The sequence below is a fragment of the Podarcis bocagei genome (assembly GCF_964188305.1).
Source record: "Podarcis bocagei genome assembly, chromosome: Z".
NCBI classification, from domain to species: Eukaryota; Metazoa; Chordata; class Lepidosauria; order Squamata; family Lacertidae; genus Podarcis; species Podarcis bocagei.
The window spans coordinates 25,108,704-25,128,536 of NC_138140.1; the positions used below are offsets into that span (position 1 = coordinate 25,108,704).

The 19,833-nt window shown below is 44.9% G+C and overlaps 1 protein-coding gene across 1 annotated transcript; it reads right to left on the reverse strand.

Moving 5' to 3' along the window:
- Nucleotides 1–254: 254 nt before the first annotated feature.
- Nucleotides 255–1,734, reverse strand: LOC308578668 (uncharacterized protein; the record flags this gene model as incomplete). Its single annotated transcript, XM_081179145.1, has 2 exons — nucleotides 1,361–1,734; nucleotides 255–667 (listed from the first exon to the last, which is right to left on the reverse strand). Exons 1-2 carry the CDS (start codon nucleotides 1,695–1,697, stop codon nucleotides 255–257), a joined length of 750 nt encoding a protein of 249 aa, XP_081035271.1. The 5' UTR covers nucleotides 1,698–1,734.
- Nucleotides 1,735–19,833: the final 18,099 nt, after the last annotated feature.

Here is a 19,833-nt window from a genome sequence, read left to right on the forward strand (position 1 = left end):
CAACATGCTGAACCACAACAAGCGTTTCAGTGCACATTCAATGCATACTTAAAGCACATGACATAATGATAAAAACACTTTATTACAACAAAGCAGTGACTGATAGTATTGAATAATAATAGGTGACATTCTAGTTAATAGATTGCAAGACATTCTCCTCATAGGATCAGCTAATTTCCCTGATTCTAAAAAGCATGCTGTGGGTGATCAGCTTTAGCAGGGGAGACTAACCCCTTAAATTAGAGGAGGGTCTCCTACTTCTTCTCTGACCTAGCCGGGGTTTTTTTGCCGCCCTGGTTTGGCTGTGAGGCAGAAGGGGGGCCAATTCGGAGTGGGATAAATCCTGTTGGATACCACATGATGGTCACATTCTCAGAGCCCCTAGCTTGGGGCTGCACACTCGGTGGGCTGCCAGATGCAGCAGCAGGAGCGCTACGGACACTCTGAAGACCCTCTCCACCAGCAGACGACGGTGCAGCCAATGTGCTGGAGCGATCGGAGGAGTCATGGGATCTCTCAGAAGGGGTGACCTCTAGCTCGATCCCTTCCTGTGCTTCGCGGGTGGATCTCTTTCTACGCCAGAATATCTTGTAGGTACGGTAAACGGCCAAGTAGAATATCACGCTAGCAGCAACTCCTCCGGTAAACAAAGTCACCCTCTCCCACTCTGAAACAGAATAAAGACTGTGATTAGTGCTTGTTCTGCTACCAATTTGCTCGAGAGTTGGGCTCAACGGGACAAACTGGACTCCCCAGGAATGGAGCAGGGGATTTTGACTTCCAAAACTAGGAGGAGCGCGGGTATGGCTAGCATCCTAAGGTAAAGTATCTCAAACTGAAGCCATTCTTCAAGAGTCAATACGCCAAGAAATAAAGCCCACCGCATACTGAGTACAGGAACTACCTTCCCCTCCTTCTTTAGGTACCAAGATAAATATCCTAACATTCTCAAGGAAAGGAAAGTGTTTCATAGTAACCGAAGTCTTACTACACTCATCTGAGAAGACTCCCTGGGACAAACGTTCCTATATGGGAGCAGCCTAGAAAGCAGGACACTCCGAACTTTTTCGGGAAAGCTGCTCACTCCCCACCCCGTGTACAAATCTTGCCAAACTCTTTCGGAGCTACTTGCATGCCCGTCAGCAAGCTAGTCCGACCGCGGCAAACCAGAGTCTTCTGCGCATCACCGCAAGTTCAAGAGCGGGACGGACAGAAATAGAAGAAAATGGGAACCAGCTGGGGAGGTGGGAACCTACGTCTAAATGAGAGAGGAGGCAGGTTCGCATGCAGAATTAGGGGCAGCGCGCAGGTAGTGTTCACCCGAGGTACTAAGAGATAGAAAGGGAGGTGGTCGCCTTACGGGTCACTGGAGGCGAAGTAGGGCACTGCTGTGGTCCGCCGTCGGTGGGGCGCGCTGGGGAGCCCTTGGCGAGCTCGTCGAAGGAGCAATTGCGCATCTGATCGCAGGTCCCGCAGCAGAACTTGACTTCGGCGCCGTCGGGTTGCACCGCGCACTGGAAAGCTTCCACCACTGGCGGCTCGGACCCATACAGCCACTGAGCGCACATCGATCCATTGGTCTCGTTCAGCATCAAGGGGTATTCGGTGGGAGCAGGGGCCGTGCTCTGGGTCTCGCCACAAGGCAGAAGGCGCAGCAACAGCAGCAGCAGAAGAGCGAAGAGCAGAGAACACTTCATGGCGGCGCAACTGTCAGCTGGGCTCACCTCGAAGAACTGACCGACTCTCTCCAGCAAGCGAACGAAGTCTGCCTGGCTAGTCTAACCCGCCCCCCACACGGACAGGTCCGTCCCACTCAAGCGCAGCCAGTCAGAGACAATGTCCCGTTATCAAACTTCCTTTCATAAAGGCTGCATAGGCGCTGTATCCGCTGAGGCGGCCCCGATTCTGGCTGCACGAGCGCTCCGAGCAAAAAGCCAGCTTACACTGGAAGCCAGACCCTTGGTCTATCTCCCTAGGTGTCCTCTCCGCTATACGGCAACTCTTCTCTGGGCTTTCAAAGGGGGGGGGGCGGTGGGTGGAACATTCCCGACCCTGCCCGGGAATTGAACCAGGGACCTTGCGCCTTCGATGCAGGTGCTCTAGTATGGAGAGCTGGTGGAGTTTAGAAGCATCGAAACGCTCCCTTCCCGTGGCAAGTGGGCGCCAGAAGCTCCAGAAGCGGACTGAAATTTGTCTCCTTCCCGGTTGGGGGGGGGCTATCCCCAGGAGTCTACCCAAGCTTACTCAGGAGTAACAGAACAAACCTAGTTGGTCTCTAAGGCACTATTAGCCAAAATCCATGTTTGAGTTACAAACAAACGGAGCTTGAAGATATAAACTCGCAAGAAAAACTCCGTCTAGACGCATCACTCTTTAGAAAAACAGCTGGCTCTGCCGCTCCAAGCCTGGACCACTCATGATTCTACGTGGTTCAGAGGCGCTTCTTAAGGGGCAGTGTGGTGCAGTGGTCAGAATGCTGTCCCATAACCTTGAGGCAGTCAGTTTCTCTCAATTTAACCTACCTTGCGCAAAGTCAGAAGCTATGTGCTCCAACACCTCTCCTCACACCCAAAAAGAACTCATTAATGTCACCAAGATAAAACTTTGCCACATCAAGTTCAGATACCTAGGGGTACGTACAAATAAGCAGAAACCTCAAGAAATTGTACCTCCACAACTACAAGCCGCTGTGGCAACAAATAAACAAAGACATAGAGAGATGGAATAACATGAATTTTACTCTCTCAGGCAAAATAGCCATGATCAAAATGATCACCCTCCCAAAACTAACCTACCTATTCCAGACCCTCCTAATCTGGATTCCCCCAACCCAATTCCGAAAATGGCAGAAAAACTACACTTATCCATCTTCTCACACAAAAAACCAGGAATAAGCCTCAAATATCTGCATCTTCCCACCTCAGAAGGAGGATGAGGAATCCCGAACATAGAAGCATATTACATTGCCAGCCAAATACGCCATATAATCCCATATATACTAGAAGATGAGGCAAAACAATGGATATACCTAGAGAGGGATACAATTGAAAATACCTGCACCACAGCATACACACTCCTCCCAAACAAACAAAGGAAAACTCCCACAACACTTAACAGGTACACACAGACCATGCTCAAAGCATGGAAAACAGAAATAGGCAAATTATCCCCAACCCCATCGCCACTACCTGGCGTACCACCCATTATTTCATCACACAGCACAAAACCTCCAGATAAGAACCTGGCAAACCAAAGGCTTATATCGTCTAATAGACTTCTATAAAATAACAAACCTTTGTCAACACAAGAAATACAAGACAGACTAGAGGACACCCAAATGTCCTGGTTAACACATCACCAATTACATGCCCTCTTAAACAATCCAGTAGTAAAATCAGCAGCAACTCGGCCACTGACAACCTTCGAAAACCTCGTCCTAGCAATAAAGGGACACGGTAAAGGGATGGTATCCGCAGTATACAAAATACTACTCCAAAATCCCACAAACTCCCTAGACACAATCAATAAACAATGGGAGGATGACATAGGCTATGAGATTAACCCCACTCAGTGGACCAGAATGTGGTCTAAACCCCCCTTTAAATCCATATCAGCAAAAAGAAAAGAACTCACTCTGAAAATCACCTACAGCTGGTACCTAACACCAAGAAAACCAGCGCTAATACAACCAGGAACCTCACCAAAATGCTGGAGAGGGTCACCTTCACAGGCACATACCTCCACATGTGGGTAGGTAAATGTAAAGGTAAAGGGTCCAGTTGTTGATCATTAGGTCCAGTTGTGACTGACTCTGGGGTTGCGGCGCTTATCTTGCTTTATTGGCCGAGGGAGCCAGCGCACAGCTTCCGGGTCATGTGGCCAGCATGACTAAGCCGCTTCTGGCGAACCAGAGCAGTGCACGGAAATGCCCTTTACCTTCCCGCCGGAGTGGTACCTATTTATCTACTTGCACTTTGACGTGCTTTCAAACTGCTAGGTTGGCAGGAGCAGGGACTGAGCAACGGGAGCTCACCCCGTTGCGGGGATTTGAACCGCCGACCTTCTGATCGGCAAGTCCTAGGCTCTGTGGTTTAACCCACAGTTCCACCCGTAGCACCATTCAAATAAATGGCAATTATAAGCAGAGGTTGGGTGCCCAACTGTGAGAGATTATTCAGCTGTGATTCCTGTATTGCAGGGGGTTGGATGAGATAACCAACTTTTCTTCCAAATCTACAGTTCTATCTATGACAGTTCTCATCTATGCTGCCGTTTCCTGGATGGCCCCGTCCCTCATTAGGACATGTTACTTTCAAGTGTTGAGCGCATTACTGCCACTTTCTGCAGCCCTTGCTTCCCACTTGAAAGGAAGCTAAAGTGTGGGGCTCTGCATTTGATCACTATCAACCTTGGTTAGCTTCACTTTCTCTTAATCTCAGGATCATGGGTTCCAGGGGCATAGGAAGAGGGGGCAATGGGGTCGGCCTGTGCTGGATGTCATCCTTGAGGGTGTGTGTGACAACCACCTCCAGACGGATTGCTGTGCTGCCCCCCTGGGCACCAATCGCTGTGCGGTCAACCCCCTGGGCACCAATCGCTGTGCCGATCGCCCCCAATGGGCGCTGATCACTGCCCCTAATGCCTTCCTGGGCGCCAATCACCATGCTGATCTCTCCCCCCCGGCCAACTTGCCCTGCCCCCCAGTTGCACGGCATGTGTGCCGCTTTGGGTGCCAGAGAGGCTAGCTTTGCCACTGATGGGTTCAAGCCCCATGTTGGGCAAAAAAATTCCTACATTGTAGGGCGTTGGACTAGATGACCATTGGGTTCCCTTCTATGATTCTATGCCATTTCTGTTGAAAGTTTAGGTGAAACTCAACTTGCAGTAAGGGGTTTACATTGGGTTATAATAGACCTCCAGGTTCCTAGGCTATTTCTGCACCTTTGACCTGTATGCTGATTTCTTTGTCGTTTGAAGTTTAGCCAGAAACAGTCTTAACTTACAACCCACTTACAACTTCCTCCCATTTGCACTTCAGGATGAGAGTTCATCTTGGTTCTGTTGTCTGAGAACAAGCATGGTTGGCTTGGTTTTCTCTAGACCAATTTGAGATGGGGATTGTATGCAGAAGAAGCACCTCTAACTAATGGTGTATATAAGACTGATTTTTCAGAACCCCAGAGTGAATGTGTGGCCCAATCCCTCCAGAAGGGTGACACAAATGTGGAACTTTGGCACAGAAAACTTGGCCACTGAGACATCAAAGCTATTATGGCTATACAGTACTGCACAAGGAGCTTGAAAGAAGAGTAAAGCTAACTCAGGATGCTTCCATCACCAAAAAGTGTGTGAACTACATTACTGTACTGGGAAATGGTAAAACCTTCTTTTCCTCCATGCATAGAGCAAAGTACCAGAGTACTTGATGTTGTTCACACACTAATATATGTTTTCCACTGAATGTTCCCTCACAATAGAAAAGTAAGCACCATCTAACCCATCTAACCCATCTGTGGGTTAAACCACAGAGCCTAGGACTTGCCGATCAGAAGGTCGGCGGTTCGAATCCCCGTGACGGGGTGAGCTCCCATTGCTCGGTTCCTGCTCCTGCCCACCTAGCAGTTCGAAAGCACGTCAAAGTGCAAGTAGATAAATAGGTACTGCTCTGGCGGGAAGGTAAACGGCGTTTCCTTTCGTGCGCTGCTCTGGTTCACCAGAAGCGGCCTCGTCATGCTGGCCACATGGCTCCCTCGGCCAATAAAGCAAGATGAGCACCACAACCCCAGAGTCGGCCACCACTGGACCTAATGGTCAGGGGTCCCTTTACCCTTTACCTAATTTTCTTAGATGCTTTCTCAAGATAAAATGTTGCATATATTCTTAAGGAGAGATGTGAAACCATGGAGGTGTTCAGAAAATACCTCACCATGGTGAACAACAAGTTCCAGAGGAAACCCGAAATGTTCATGAGCAATGATGGTGGTGAGTACACTTCACACCACATGAGAAACCTCTTGGAAGAGGAAGGCATTACACAGCTGAGGAGTGCACTCTACACCCTGCAACAGAACTCAGTTGCAGGTAGGATTTTTTTCTCTCAGATGCATGGTAAGTGATACAAATCTCCCCAAACACATGTGGGGAGACACAGCATCCACTGCAGTGTACCTCCAAAACATACTGCCTACTAAGGGAGCTACACACTTGTGGTATGTAACCCACTGGTGCAGTTAAGTACAACATTACCTGTTTTGCTAGAGTGGACATGCAGGGGATGTTGGTCCAGCCAGCTGAACTTCCTGTTACACCTGGCTGGAGCATCCTTCTTTTGCATGTGACTAGGTAGGTGGGTGTGACCTTTCCAGACCTGGTAAAAGGCCAAGTCACATAGCTACCTCCCTTCTTCCCCATTTCTTTTTTTGTCCTGCCTGCTTCTTGCTTCACCTGGACTACACTGCTGGCCTGGGTTATCTCCCATATGGGAGATATTTGTACTTATTTGTAACCTCAAGCCTTAAGCCTGCCTTCAGGAATCACACTGTGCTGATCGTGAATAAACTTCTTTTTGTTACTTATGAGTAAGACTGTTGTGTCTTTATTCTTTTAGGAGGGATTCAAGGGATCTTAACCAGGAATAATAGAACTTAAGAGATTCTAACTAGTCTACAACCAGCTTCCTGCTGTGTAATAGGGGAACACATTCTGCTATATGAAGAAACTTGCTAGCGTGAGTTAGGAAGGATAATATTAATAAATATATCCTCTCTTGCTACCCACAACATTCCCATAACACTCACCTTTTGAACTTTGGCATGCAAGAACATATGAGACCCCCCCCCCCATAGGCAAAAACCAGACTCCAGATCAGAACTAGGAATTGTGGTAGGATATGCTTCTGGAGGCAAAGGATGCAGAATTTTAGACTTAAAGATGGGAGAGACATGTAGTTCATGTTGATGAATGGTGCAAAGCTGATAAGAGAGGAACTGCAGTAGATCTTTCTGAGCAACCAGAGGAAGAATCCCAAGCTCTTGGGTGCTTCCCAAAACAGGTACTGTATACTGTACAGTGGTAACTTGGTTTAAGAACAGTCTGGTTTAAGAGCAATTTGGTTTACAAACTCTGCAAAACCAGAAATAGTGTCCCAGTTTGAGACCTTTACCTTGGTCTAAAAACAGAATCCGAACTGTGGAAGGGCGCTGGTGGTGGGAGGCCTCATTAGGGAAAGCACGTCTCGGTCTAAGAATGGTTTTGGTTTAAGAACGGACTTCTGGAACGGATTAAGTTCATAAACCGAGGTACCACTGTATGTCAGTCCAGATCTGTTTCCTATTGTCACAGCATCTAGATGGAACCATGAAGAGGAAGTAGAAGCAGAGGGTCAAGCTCCTAGCGGCTTCCTTCTCCTCCTCTTCTCCTGTGATCACTCGTAGCCGAGTAAGATGGTCTTCCATAAACACGGTTTTAACAATGAGTCTGTAAGTGACTGTGGAGGCCAATTCTGGATCCGCATGTCCTTCCACAGTGGGGGCATTGGTTTCTGGGTGAGAGTTGATCATGGTGTGGATTTGCCAAGCGTGCCTTCCTCTTAGCATGATTCTCCCTTGTGTCCTGAGTTTGAGTGTCTTCAAAACTCATGGCACCTCTGGTAAAGGCTGTTCTCCAATTGGAGCACTCACAGGCAGTGTTTCCCAATTGTTGGTGTTTATACTACATTTTTAAAGATTAGCCTTGAGACAGTCTTTAAACCTCTTTTGTTGACCACCAGCATTACACTTTCCATTTTTAAGTTTGGAATAGAGTAGCTGCTTTGGAAGACGATAATCAGGCATCCGCACAACATGACCAGTCCAACAAAGTTGATGTTGAAGAATCATTGCTTCAACACTGGTGATCTTTGCTTCTTCCAGTACACTGGTATTAGTTTGCCTGTCTTCCCAAGTGATGAGTAAAATTTTTCGGAGACACCGTTGATGGAATCTTTCGAGGAGCTAGAGATGGTGTTTATAAGTGGTCCATGTTTGACAAGCATACAGTAAGTTTGGTAGTACAATAGCTTTGTAAACAAGCATTTTGGTTCTCCTGAGAATGTCCCGGTCCTCAAACACTCTGCACTTCAATTGGGAGAAAGCTGTATGCGCAGAGCTCAGGCAATGCTGGATTTCGGCATCAGTGTTGGCCCTTGTGGAAAGATAACTGCCCGAGTAGGAGAAGTGATCAACATTTTCCAACGTTAAACCATTGAGTAGGATTTGTGGTGCTGCAGAGGAGTTATTTTGTACTTTTTGGTGAAGCACTTTGGTTTTTTGGATGTAGAGCGATAGGCCAAGCTTTTCGTAAGCTTCTGCAAAGATATTTAGGATGGTTTGGAGGTCATCCTCTGAGTGTGCACATCCTACGTTGTCATCAGCATACTTAAGCTCTATGGTGGAAGTTAAGGTAACCTTACTCTTTGGGCAGCCACCAAAATTCTCCTAGACCACAAGATCTGTACAATCCTTAGAGCCTTCTACCTGGGAAGAGAGAGAGCAGATGCCAGCCACTGAAGCTTAGCTATCAAAGGATGCTGAGCAGGAAGAAATAGATGCAGCCCACCAGAGAAAAATCTGAATCCTTACTGACCGACTTCCTGGAAAGAGGGTGATAGGCAGAAAATGGTTTTTTTAAGTAAAACAAGGTGTAGAAGGGAAGTTCAACGCTTCAAAGCAAGTGTTGTCACGAATGGCTATTTGCAAAAGCACAGAGAAGACTGTGAGGAAACCTTTGCTCCTGTAGTCAGATACACAACTATCAGAACACTTTAAGCACAGCAATTTCAAAGCAAATGGAAGTGAGGCACATTGACATTTGTTGTTTAGTCGTTTAGTCATGTCCGACTCTTCGTGACCCCATGGCCTAGAGCACGCCAGGCACTCCTGCATTCCACTGCCTCCCGCAGTTTGATCAGATTCATGTTTGTAGCTTCGAGAACACTATCCAACCATCTCGTCCTCTGTCGTCCCCTTCTTCTTGTGCCCTCAATCTTTCCAAACACCAGGGTCTTTTCCAGGGAGTCTTCTCTTCTCATGAGGTGGCCAAAGTATTGGAGCCTCAGCTTCACAATCTGTCCTTCCAGCGAGCACTCAGGGCTGATTTCCTTAAGAATGGATGCGTTTGATCTTCTTGCAGTCCATGGGACTCTCAAGAGTCTCCTCCAGGACCATAATTCAAAAGCATCAATTCTTCTGCGATCAGCCGCCTTTATGGTTCAGCTCTCACTTCCATACATCACTACTGGGAAAACCATGGCTTTAACTATACGGACCTTTGTTGGCAAGGTGATGTCTCTGCTTTTAAAGACGCTGTCTAGGTTTGCCATCGCCTTTCTCCCAAGGAGCAGGCATCTTTTAATTTCGTGACTGCTGTCACCGTCAGCAGTGATCATGGAGCCCAAGAAAGTAAAATCTCTCACTGCCTCCATTTCCTCCCCTTCTATTTGCCGGGAGGTGATGGGCCCAGTGGCCATGATGTTCATTTTTTTGCTGTTGAGCTTCAGACCACATTTTACGGTCTCCTCTTTCACCCTCATTGAAAGGTTATTTAATTCCTCCTCACTTTCTGCCATCAAGGTTGTGTCATCTGCATATCTGAGGTTGTTGATATTTCTTCCCGTGATCTTAATTCCAGCTTGGGATTCATCGAGCCCAGCCTTTCGCATGATGAATTCTGCATATAAGTTAAATAAGCAGGGAGACAATATACAGCCTTGCCGCACTCCTTTCCCAATTTTGAACCAATCAGTTGTTCCATATCCAGTTCTAACTGTTGCTTCTTTTTTTTTTTTTTAATAAATTTTTATTGGTTTTACAGCATTTTTAAGAAAAACAAACAAACACAAAACAAAACAAACATACAAAATACTTTCAAAGATATTTTCATAAACCTCTTTTCTTGGACTTCCCCATACCCCCCCTCTCTGCATCCCAGTGTCCATATTTGAACTAGCAACTTCCAATTGTTACTTTCTAATCTCTGTCATCTTAGTCCTCCTTTATTATCTAGCCTTGTATCCCTGTACCCTGTTACTTCTAGCAACCACAACATTTTAACATTCGTTAAGTTTATAGTAGTCCTTAAGATAGCTCTTAAATTTTTTCCATTCTTCTTCCACCATCTCTTTGCGTTGGTCACGGATTCTGCCTGTCATCTCAGCCAGTGTCATATAGTCCATCACTTTCATCTGCCATTCTTCCAGAGTAGGTAAATCTTGTGTCTTCCAATACTTTGCGATGAGTATTCTTGCTGCTGTTGTGGCATACATAAAGAAATTTCTATCTTTCTTTGTCACCAATTGGCCGACAATGCCCAAGAGAAAGGCCTCTGGTTTTTTAGAAAATGTACATTTAAGTACCTTTTTCATTTCATTATAGATCATTTCCCAGAAGACCTTTATCTTCGGGCATGTCCACCAAAGGTGGTAAAAAGTACCTTCAGTCTCTTTACATTTCCAACATTTATTATCGGGCAAATGGTAGATTTTTGCCAGCTTGACTGGGGTCATGTACCACCTGTATACCATTTTCATAATGTTTTCCTTTAAGGCATTACATGCCGTAAATTTGATACCGGTGTTCCATAACCATTCCCAGTCATCTGACATAATGTTGTGTCCAACATCCTGCGCCCACTTAATCATAGCAGATTTAACTGTTTCATCCTGTGTGTTCCATTTCAACAGCAAGTTATACATTCTAGATAAATTCTTAGTATTGGGTTCTAGCAATTCGGTCTCTAGTTTTGATTTCTCCACTTGGAAACCGATTTTCCTATCCTGTTTAAAAATTTCCATTATTTGACGGTATTGAAACCAATTTTCTACTTTGTGCTTCAATTTCTCCTGACTTTGTAGTTTAACCTTGTCTCCATCCTGTTCTAAAATTTCCCAATACTTCGGCCATCCGACCTCCATATTGAGTTTCTTCACTGCTTTAGCCTCCACTGGTGACACCCATCTAGGGGTTTTATTTTCCAATAAGTCTTTGTATCTTATCCAGACATTAAATAATGCTTTTCTAACAATGTGATTTTTAAAGGTACTGTTAACCTTGTCATACCAAAGATATGCATGCCAACCAAAAGCATTGTTGAAGCCTTCCAGATCCAAGATGTCCGTGTTCTCGAGGAGCATCCATTCTTTCAGCCAGCAAAACGCTGCTGCCTCATAGTACAATTTTAGGTCCGGCAGGGCAAAACCCCCTCTTTCTTTAGCGTCAGTCAGTATTTTGAATTTAATTCGGGGCTTTTTGCCCTGCCAGACAAATTTCGAAATGTCTTTGTGCCACCTCTTAAAACATTCCATCTTGTCGAGAATCTGCAAGGTCTGAAACAAAAATAACATTCTAGGCAATACATTCATTTTAATTACTGCAATTCGGCCTAACATTGACAGTTTCAGATTTGACCATATTTCTAGATCTTTTTTAATCTCTGACCAACATTTTTCATAATTGTCCTTATACAAATTAACATTCTTAGGTGTTAAATAAACCCCTAGGTATTTGACTTTCTTAACCACTGTCAAACCTGTTTCCTCCTGAAATTTCTCCTTTTCCATATCTGTTAGGTTTTTCCCTAAGACTTTAGTTTTTTGCTTATTCAACTTAAATCCAGCCACCTGGCCAAATTGTTGAATTATTTCTAAAACCCTTTTCGTACTAGTGTTTGGCTCTTGCAAAGTCAATACTAGGTCATCTGCATACGCTCTTAACTTGTAATGTTTAGCTCCGACCTGCACACCTTTGACCTGCTGGTCATTTCTTATCATATTCAGCAACACCTCCAGAACCGAAATAAAAAGTAATGGGGAAATTGGGCACCCCTGCCGAGTTCCTTTTTCTATCTTAAGTTCCTCAGTCACGACATTATTTACAATCAGCTTAGCTTTTTGTTCAGAATATATTGCAGCCATACCATTCTCAAAACCCTGGCCTACCCCCATCCCATGAAGATTCTTCCTCATAAAACTCCAAGAGATATTATCAAAGGCTTTCTCTGCGTCCACAAAGATCAATACTGCTTTAGTATTTATATTCACCTCCAGCTTTTCCAAAATGTCTATTACATTCCTTACATTGTCTGCTAGGTGTCTTTTAGGGAGAAAGCCTGCTTGGTCTTTATGAATCTTCTCCATCAAAACTCTTTTAAATCTTTTTGCCAAAATGTCTGCAAAAATTTTGTAATCCACATTAAGGAGTGATATCGGGCGGTAGTTCTTGAGTTGAGTCTTTTCAGTCTCTGACTTTGGTATGAGTGAAATATATGCCTCTTTCCACGATTCAGGTGCCCTTTTTCCCTCAAGGATCTCATTACAAACTTCTCTTAGTGGTTAAATCAACCATTCCTTCAGCGATTTGTAGTATCTAGAAGTCAGTCCATCTGGTCCCGGAGATTTGCCCAGTTGCATACTCTGAATGGCAGCCTCTATCTCTTGTTCTGAGATTCTCTGGTTCAAGTCCATCTTACTTTGCTGAGAGATATTTTGTAATCCATATCTTCCAAGGAATTTGTCTATATCTTCTTCATTTTGCGGGCCTTGGGTGTAAAGTTTTTTGAAGTAACTTAAAAAGCAATTTCTAATTTCATTAGGTTTAGATATGCTCTTTCCATCAACCTCTAGGCTTGTAACTGTATTTAGTTTCTGCCTTTTCTTCAATTGCCATGCCAAAAGTTTACCGCATTTATTTGCTGATTCAAAAGTCTTTTGTTTCATTTGCTTTATCTTCCATTCAATCTCTTGGTTCATCAATTCCATATATTGAGTTTGATATAACTTAATCTCTCTTAAAATGTCCTGAGACTTTGGTTTTGTTCTTAGTTTCCTCTCTCCTTCCTTTATCATTTCCAAGATCTTCTCTTTTTTCTCATTTTGTTTTTTCCTCTTTATTGAATTTTGTTGAATCAAAAATCCTCTCATAACAGCTTTACTTGCGTCCCATATCACTCTTTTCTCCACGTCAGTCCTCAAATTTATTTCAAAATAATCTTTTAAGGTCTTTTGGGCCTTCGTGAGAATCTCCTTATCTCGAAAGAGGGTGTCATTCATTCTCCATCTAAATTGACCGGTTATTGTGAGTTTCATCTCCATCTTCACGGCGTTATGGTCGGAGCAAGTTTTTGGGCAGATTTCCACTTTCTTAATCTTTGGAGCCAATCCACTAGTAACCCAGATTTGGTCAATTCTGGTCCAGGTCATCATTGCTTGGGAGAAGAAGGTTCCCTCTCTCTCCAGAGGGTTCCTTGTTCTCCAAATGTCTATCAAGTCCATGTTTTCTGTCATTTCGAAAAAAGTCTTAGGGAGTCTCCCTTCTTTAGTGACTGTTAGTCTTTGTGCCTTGTCCATATTAGTGGAGACCACGCCATTCATGTCTCCCATGATTATCATATTATAATCCAGATAGTCCGTCAAAGTTTCATGAAGTCCCTTAAAGAAGTCAGATTTGCCTTCATTTGGTGCATAAATTCCAACAACTAAAAGTTTTTCTCCTTGTACTTGTATCTCCACAGCCAGATATCTCCCTTGTTCATCTTTAAATATCATTTTTGGAGCCCATTTCTCCTTCACATATATTACCACTCCTCTCTTCTTAACTTTGTCTGATGAAATAAATTCTTGTCCTAACCTTTTATTTGTGAGTAATCTCCTGTGGGCTCTAGTTATGTGAGTTTCTTGTAAACATATCAAATCCAATTGTTCTCTGTTCAAAATATGAAATACTTGTCTTCTCTTCAAAGGCCCATTCAGTCCATTACAATTCCAACTAAGGAATTGCAGAGCCATCTTGTTATTTTCTTAAGGCTCCTCCAACAGCTCCAAGTTGTTGCTCTTCTTCTGACGGTGGTGGTTTTTGTCCAAACGAGAGACTCAGGATGTCCAGTGCTCTCCTCTGTTCTGCAAGTACGTCCACAGTCCCCTTCTGTAGGTCCTCCTGATATCTTGCCAGAAATTTGTCTTTATCTTGAATTGTCTTTATTTTCACTTTCTTTGCCTTGTAGTCGAATGACAGTCCTTGTGGGAATTCCCACCTGAAGCGGATCCGATTTTTCTTTAACAAAAGCACCAAATCCTTGTAGAAGTTTCTTAAGTCCAAGATATATTTTGGTATGTCTTTAAAGATCTGTACTGCTGAATTTCCAATTTGGAGGGCTTTTCCAAAGTGTAGTCCTAAAATTTTATCTCTTTCCTCCTTAGATCTGAGTGTGATCAAACAATCTCTTGGTGTCTTTCTATCTTGCTTTTTGCCGAGTCTAAAGGCAGTTGTGATTTTAAAATCGTCTTCCTCCAAGTCCCAGCAATCCGCAAACTCCCGTGTCAAATATTCCACAAGGTTGTCACTTTCATTCTCCGGAATCAGTCTTAATTTTAAGTTTCTCTCTTTCCTCTGTAACTCCCACAAGGCCAAGGTTGCATCATGCTCATAGACCTTCTTGGCAAGTGGCTCTAATTTCTCCTGCGTCTCTCCAGCTGTGGCTTTGGCCTCTTCGGCAATTTGACGCGTGGTGGCATTTTCCTCGACCAATTTATTTATAGATTCTGTATTCTGGTTTAATCTTGTTGATATTTCTGTTAATTTTTGTGTGTTCTCTGAAGTCTGTTTTGTCAAAGACTCCAGAGTCTGGTTTATCTTAAGCAAAGCTTCTGTCACAGCATCCATAGAAACGGCTGCTCCTTTGTCCTGTCCTGTTGTTCCAGCTAGTCCGGCTGTTACGCCTAAGATCGAACCTCTTCTCTTTGCTTGTTGCAGCTGCAGCTGTTGCTGTTGTTGTTGCTTGGTCTTGGCTCTTGTAGTTATCTCTTCTTGTGGCCCACTCATGTCAAGGTCAATTCCCACGGGATTTATTCTCCCTTGGAAAATTCCACTGTCTTAGGCCGTGCTGGACTTCACTTTATCCTCTAGAGGGAGCAAATCAAAATGGCCATAGAAGGAAATTTCAAAATACATGAACAAAGGAGACCATCCAAGATGTAGAAAGAAAGGAGATTAATCCAGTCAAAATCAATGTTACTAAAGTCTTATAGCTTCCAATTGCCACAGTTGCCCAGTATACTGTTTATACTGTTTCTTCTTAAAATGTACAAAAGTCAGGCACTGTGGAAACTTCGTATCAAGGTGTCACTTCACAGGGAAAAGTCAGCTCAATGTACTAAGAAGGCAGACCGTTTCAAACTTTCAAGTAGATAAGATAGCAGAGGTTTTTTCCTTCAAATAAGTCATGCAGTTAATGTTCAGATTCGCCTCCCCTCTGCCCTGCTTGCTAGAGGGGAGATCAAAGGTTTAAATGTCCGGTTTAGCTGATCAAAGGATGAATTTAAACGGATGCAGGTTTAGAGCTCCGTTGCTTTCACTTTCATGCAGTCGGGGGGAGGCAGACTTCCTTTGTTTAAATCTCCCCCGTTTTTAGCCCAATTTTTAAAATTAAAAAAAAAGTCCCAGTTATTTTTCAGTTCTTACTCACGGGGAATCAGTCCAAATTTCTTTTCAGGAAGGAATCGGCGCTCTCCGCTTATGGCGACGCGGCTTCACTTCGCAGGCTGGGTAGCGACTCTCAGCACCGCGCTCACTCCCGATGTCGATCCGTAGCCTTTAAAAAGGCTCTTTCACGGTACCGGGGGGCGCGAAGGTGCCCACCGAGTCTCCTTGTTCTCAGGCTTCAGCGCCTGGGATTTTAGGGGTCCCCCGCTTGCCGTAGCGGGTAAGACCCGAACTTGCGAAGCAGTCCTTCTCCGGAGCTCGGAGGTAGGACCGCCATTAAGCGCTGGCACCGACCGGAAGTCTAACTGTTGCTTCTTGTCCCACATAGAGATTTCTCAGGAGACAGATGAGGTGATCAGGCACTCCCATTTCTTTAAGAACTTGCCATAGTTTGCTGTGGTTAACACAGTCAAAGGCTTTTGCACAGTCAATGAAGCAGAAGTAGATGTCTTTCTGGAACTCTCTAGCTTTCTCCATAATCCAGCACATGTTTGCAATTTGGTCTCTGGTTCCTCTGCACTTCTGGGAGTTCTCGGTCCACATACTGCTTAAGCCTGCCTTGTAGAATTTTAAGCATAACCTTGCTAGCATGTGAAATGAACATTGACATTAAGATTGCATTTTTGCATGAGGAGATCTAAGAGGAGGAGATCTACATGGAACAGCCCAAGGGTTTTGTTAAACCCAGTGAAGCCTGTTTAGTATGTAAGCTTCAGAAGGGGCTATATGGACTGAAACAGGCTTTTAGGACGTGGAATGATCACAGCAGAGAGAATTGTGTAGACAAAGATGGGAAGGCTTGTTATTGTTTAATAGGGAGGAATGATTGTTGAAGTCATTGCAGACAATGTTGCTATGTTCGATCAGAGGAAAAACTATCGCTGACGTGCATTAATAATCATAATTAGAGAACCCCTTTTGGCCTTTTTGTGTGGAAAGGAAAATGAATTAATCTGTTTGGTTTTGAAAATAGGGAAAACATTGCCTAACAGAAAGTAAATCAGTTGAGTGTTATTCTAGGGCGAATATTTTGAATATTTTTTGTATGTAACTTACATACAGAGAATCAGCAGTTCTTTTAATTTTTTCCCTCTTCTCTTATTTACTTTTCCTTCCACTTTTCTTTTGTTCTTCCTTTGGTATTGTCTTTTCTCTTTCTCCCTTTGTTTTTGTTTAGATTAGGTTGTTTTATTTTATGGCATTATGAAAAAGCTTCAATTAAAACTTGTTTTTTAAAAATAACTTGGAAAAGTCTCCTAATATCTAGGGCAGTGTTTCCCAACCGGTGTTCCGCAGCACACGAGTGTGCCGTGAGACATCGGCTGGTGTGCCGCGAGATGCCTGGAGGGAGGCGGGCGAGTCGGGCGGCGAGAGGTGGGGCGGCGGCGGCGAGGAGAGGCCGCGCCTCCTGCTGCTGCCTGGCACTCCTCCTCGCAGCCGGCAGCGCTGCCTGGGCGCCTCCGCGCGACTCTGCCTCGCTGGGTTTGGTCTCCCAGCAGAGACGGGTCACACGCGCACCTCCCTCCCTCCCTCAGCCTGCGCGGAGGGAGAGCCAGAGAGAGGCATCGCTCCTGCGCAGCGGGAGAGGGAGCAGCCGGAGCGATGCCCCAAACGAGCTGAATTCCGAGCGAGGGACTGAGGGGGGAGGGAAAAAACTTTCACTTTCGTGCGTCCCTCCCGGCGTGACGCTGCGCGCTGACGTCACGGGGCAGGGCTTTAATGGTGGTGTGCCGCGAGATTTTTTTTCAGTAAACAGGTGTGCCGTTGCCCAAAAAAGTTTGGGAAACACTGATCTAGGGAACCAAATTGAAAGGGAGAAAGATGGATCATTCCTTTTAAGCCAGAAGCAGAAGGTCACTTGACAGTCTTAAACCATCCTGTTGCCAGACTTATGGCCACTGATTTTCTAATCTTAAGAATCAAGTTGAATCTGAACTATTTATTGCCTGTCAACAACCAGTACAGGTCAGCAAGAGGGAAACCTCTGTACTTGATAAGTCCACTCATCCGCAGAACACAGGAGAGCTGGGCATTGGGGAGTTAATCCCAGCTGGGGTGTGAGTTTCAGCTCTGTGCCAGTTGCTCAATTAGTCAATGGCAGATTGGCTCAGAGGGCTGAGCACACTGTGTGGGGAGGGGCTGATGGAGCAACCAGGCTTCCCTCAGGTTCGCTCCCTGGGGATTTAAATTGCCCACACCAGCCCCCTGCACCCAGCTCTCCTTGTTGCATCAATCCACCCACCGACTCCATCAGCTTTGCATTTCACTTATTGATTGGCCTTGCTATGGTAGTAATGGTCGCCGTATTTGGGGTCAGGCAGGAATTTACCTAGCAGGCGAATTGGCTATGGCCTGAGGGTTTTGCCTACCTCATAGCAATCATAACAACTTAGGCAGTTTAGGCACTGGGTAAGTCCTTAGCCTTGTATGGGCAGGGAGGTGGGTACTTCAAGACTACAAGACCAGATATCATAGATGCAGTGGGAATCCTTAGAAGGAAAATGAATGCTCCCACTGAAAAGGACTGAACAGGTGTCAAACGAGTTGCCAGATCTCTGAAAGAACTATGAAGTGTAAGCTTAAGTTGCCAGCAGACAGCAATCCTGCACTGATGATGCTGACTAGGCTGGGGACACTGAAGACTAAAAGTCAACAGTGGTTATGTTTTTAGGTATGGAAATGGGGCAGTTTCCTGGGGCAGTTATCAACAAAATTGTGTAGCTCTTTCTTCCACAGAATCTGAATATGTAGCTGCTATAGGGGCATGCAGAGAGCTTGCCTGTCTTGATCAACTGACTGAGGACTTTGTGTTCGTTTGAGAGAAGCCATTTTAACTGATGGAAGACATCCAGAGCTGTTTGAAGTGAACACACAGTGAGAAGTTCCACTCGATAACCAAATGTATCAAAATAAAGTACCACTTGGTACATGAGGCGATCCAGAATAGACTTGTTGAGTTGACCTATTGGCATACCAAGAAAATGACTGCTTATATTCTCATGAAACCTCTACCAAGAGACAGTTTCTAGAACCTTTGAGTTAAGATGGGACTCTGGGTAGTTTAATAAAATTGGGTATGCAATGTAATGTTTTCCTGAGAAGGGTTTTGTGGGAGAATTTGTGGCCAAATCACAAACGCATGATTGCTAGATAGTTGCAAACAGGGGACTCTATGATGTCACATCCTATAAACTTTTGTGGCGGGAAAGGGAAATTTAATCTCTACTTCTTCCTATCACCACACTCTTTTTCCTACCTGTGATGGGGAAAACATATTTTTGCTCTCCCCCAAAGACCAATCTTCATTTTGAACTGGACTATGGGTATGTGTAAAGGACTTGGGTGGCTCTGGGTTAAACCGCAGAGCCTAGGACTTGCCAATCAGAAGGTCGGCGGTTCGAATCCCCGTGACGGGGTGAGCTCCCGTTGCTTGGTCCCTGCTCCTGCCAACCTAGCAGTTTGAAAGCATGCCAGTGCAAGTAGATAAATAGATACCGATCCGGCAGGAAGGTAAATGGCATTTCTGTGCGTTGCTCTGGTTCACCAGAAGCGGCTTAGTCATGCTGGCCACATGACCCAGAAGCTGTACGCCGGCTCCCTCAGCCAATAAAGCGAGATGAGCGCCAAAACCCGAGAGTCGGTGACAACTGGACCTAATGGTCAGGGGTCCCTTTACCTTTACCTATGGGTATCTGTAACATTTAAAGATTATTGCCTTCCTGGTTTTCATCACTGTACAGTCATACCTCGGGTTGAATGTGCTTCGGGATGAGCATGTTCGAGTTGCGCTCCGCGGCAACCCAGAAGTAACGGAGTGCGTTACTTCCGGGTTTCGTCACTTGCGCATATGCAGGTGCTCAAAATGACATCATGCAGATGCGCAGAAGCGCCGAAACGTGACCCGCGCATGTGCAGACGTGGGTTACGTTTGCTTCTAGATGAGAACGGGGCTCTGGAACGGATCCCGTTCGCATCTAGAGGTACCACTGTATCTGTTAAATCATGACAAGACTTTGATAAGTGAGTAAACCTTGTTTACTAAACAGCCTGAGTGTGATTTCCCCATTAAGAGGGAAACATAAAACAGGAAAAGATAATCTAAGTCCACCTAAAATAAAAGTGAAAGGGGATTTTTTTTTTGGAGAGGCACTCCATTCTTTACAACAACCCAATGAGGACTGAGCCTATTCCATGTTTTGTGGGGAATAGAAAAACTAGGGAGAGGGTCATTGAGAGAGAGACCATAATTTTGAACAGGGAACACCCTGCATATGTAGTAACAATGGTGATATCCCTTTATTACATTAGAATGCTAGAGAGTTTA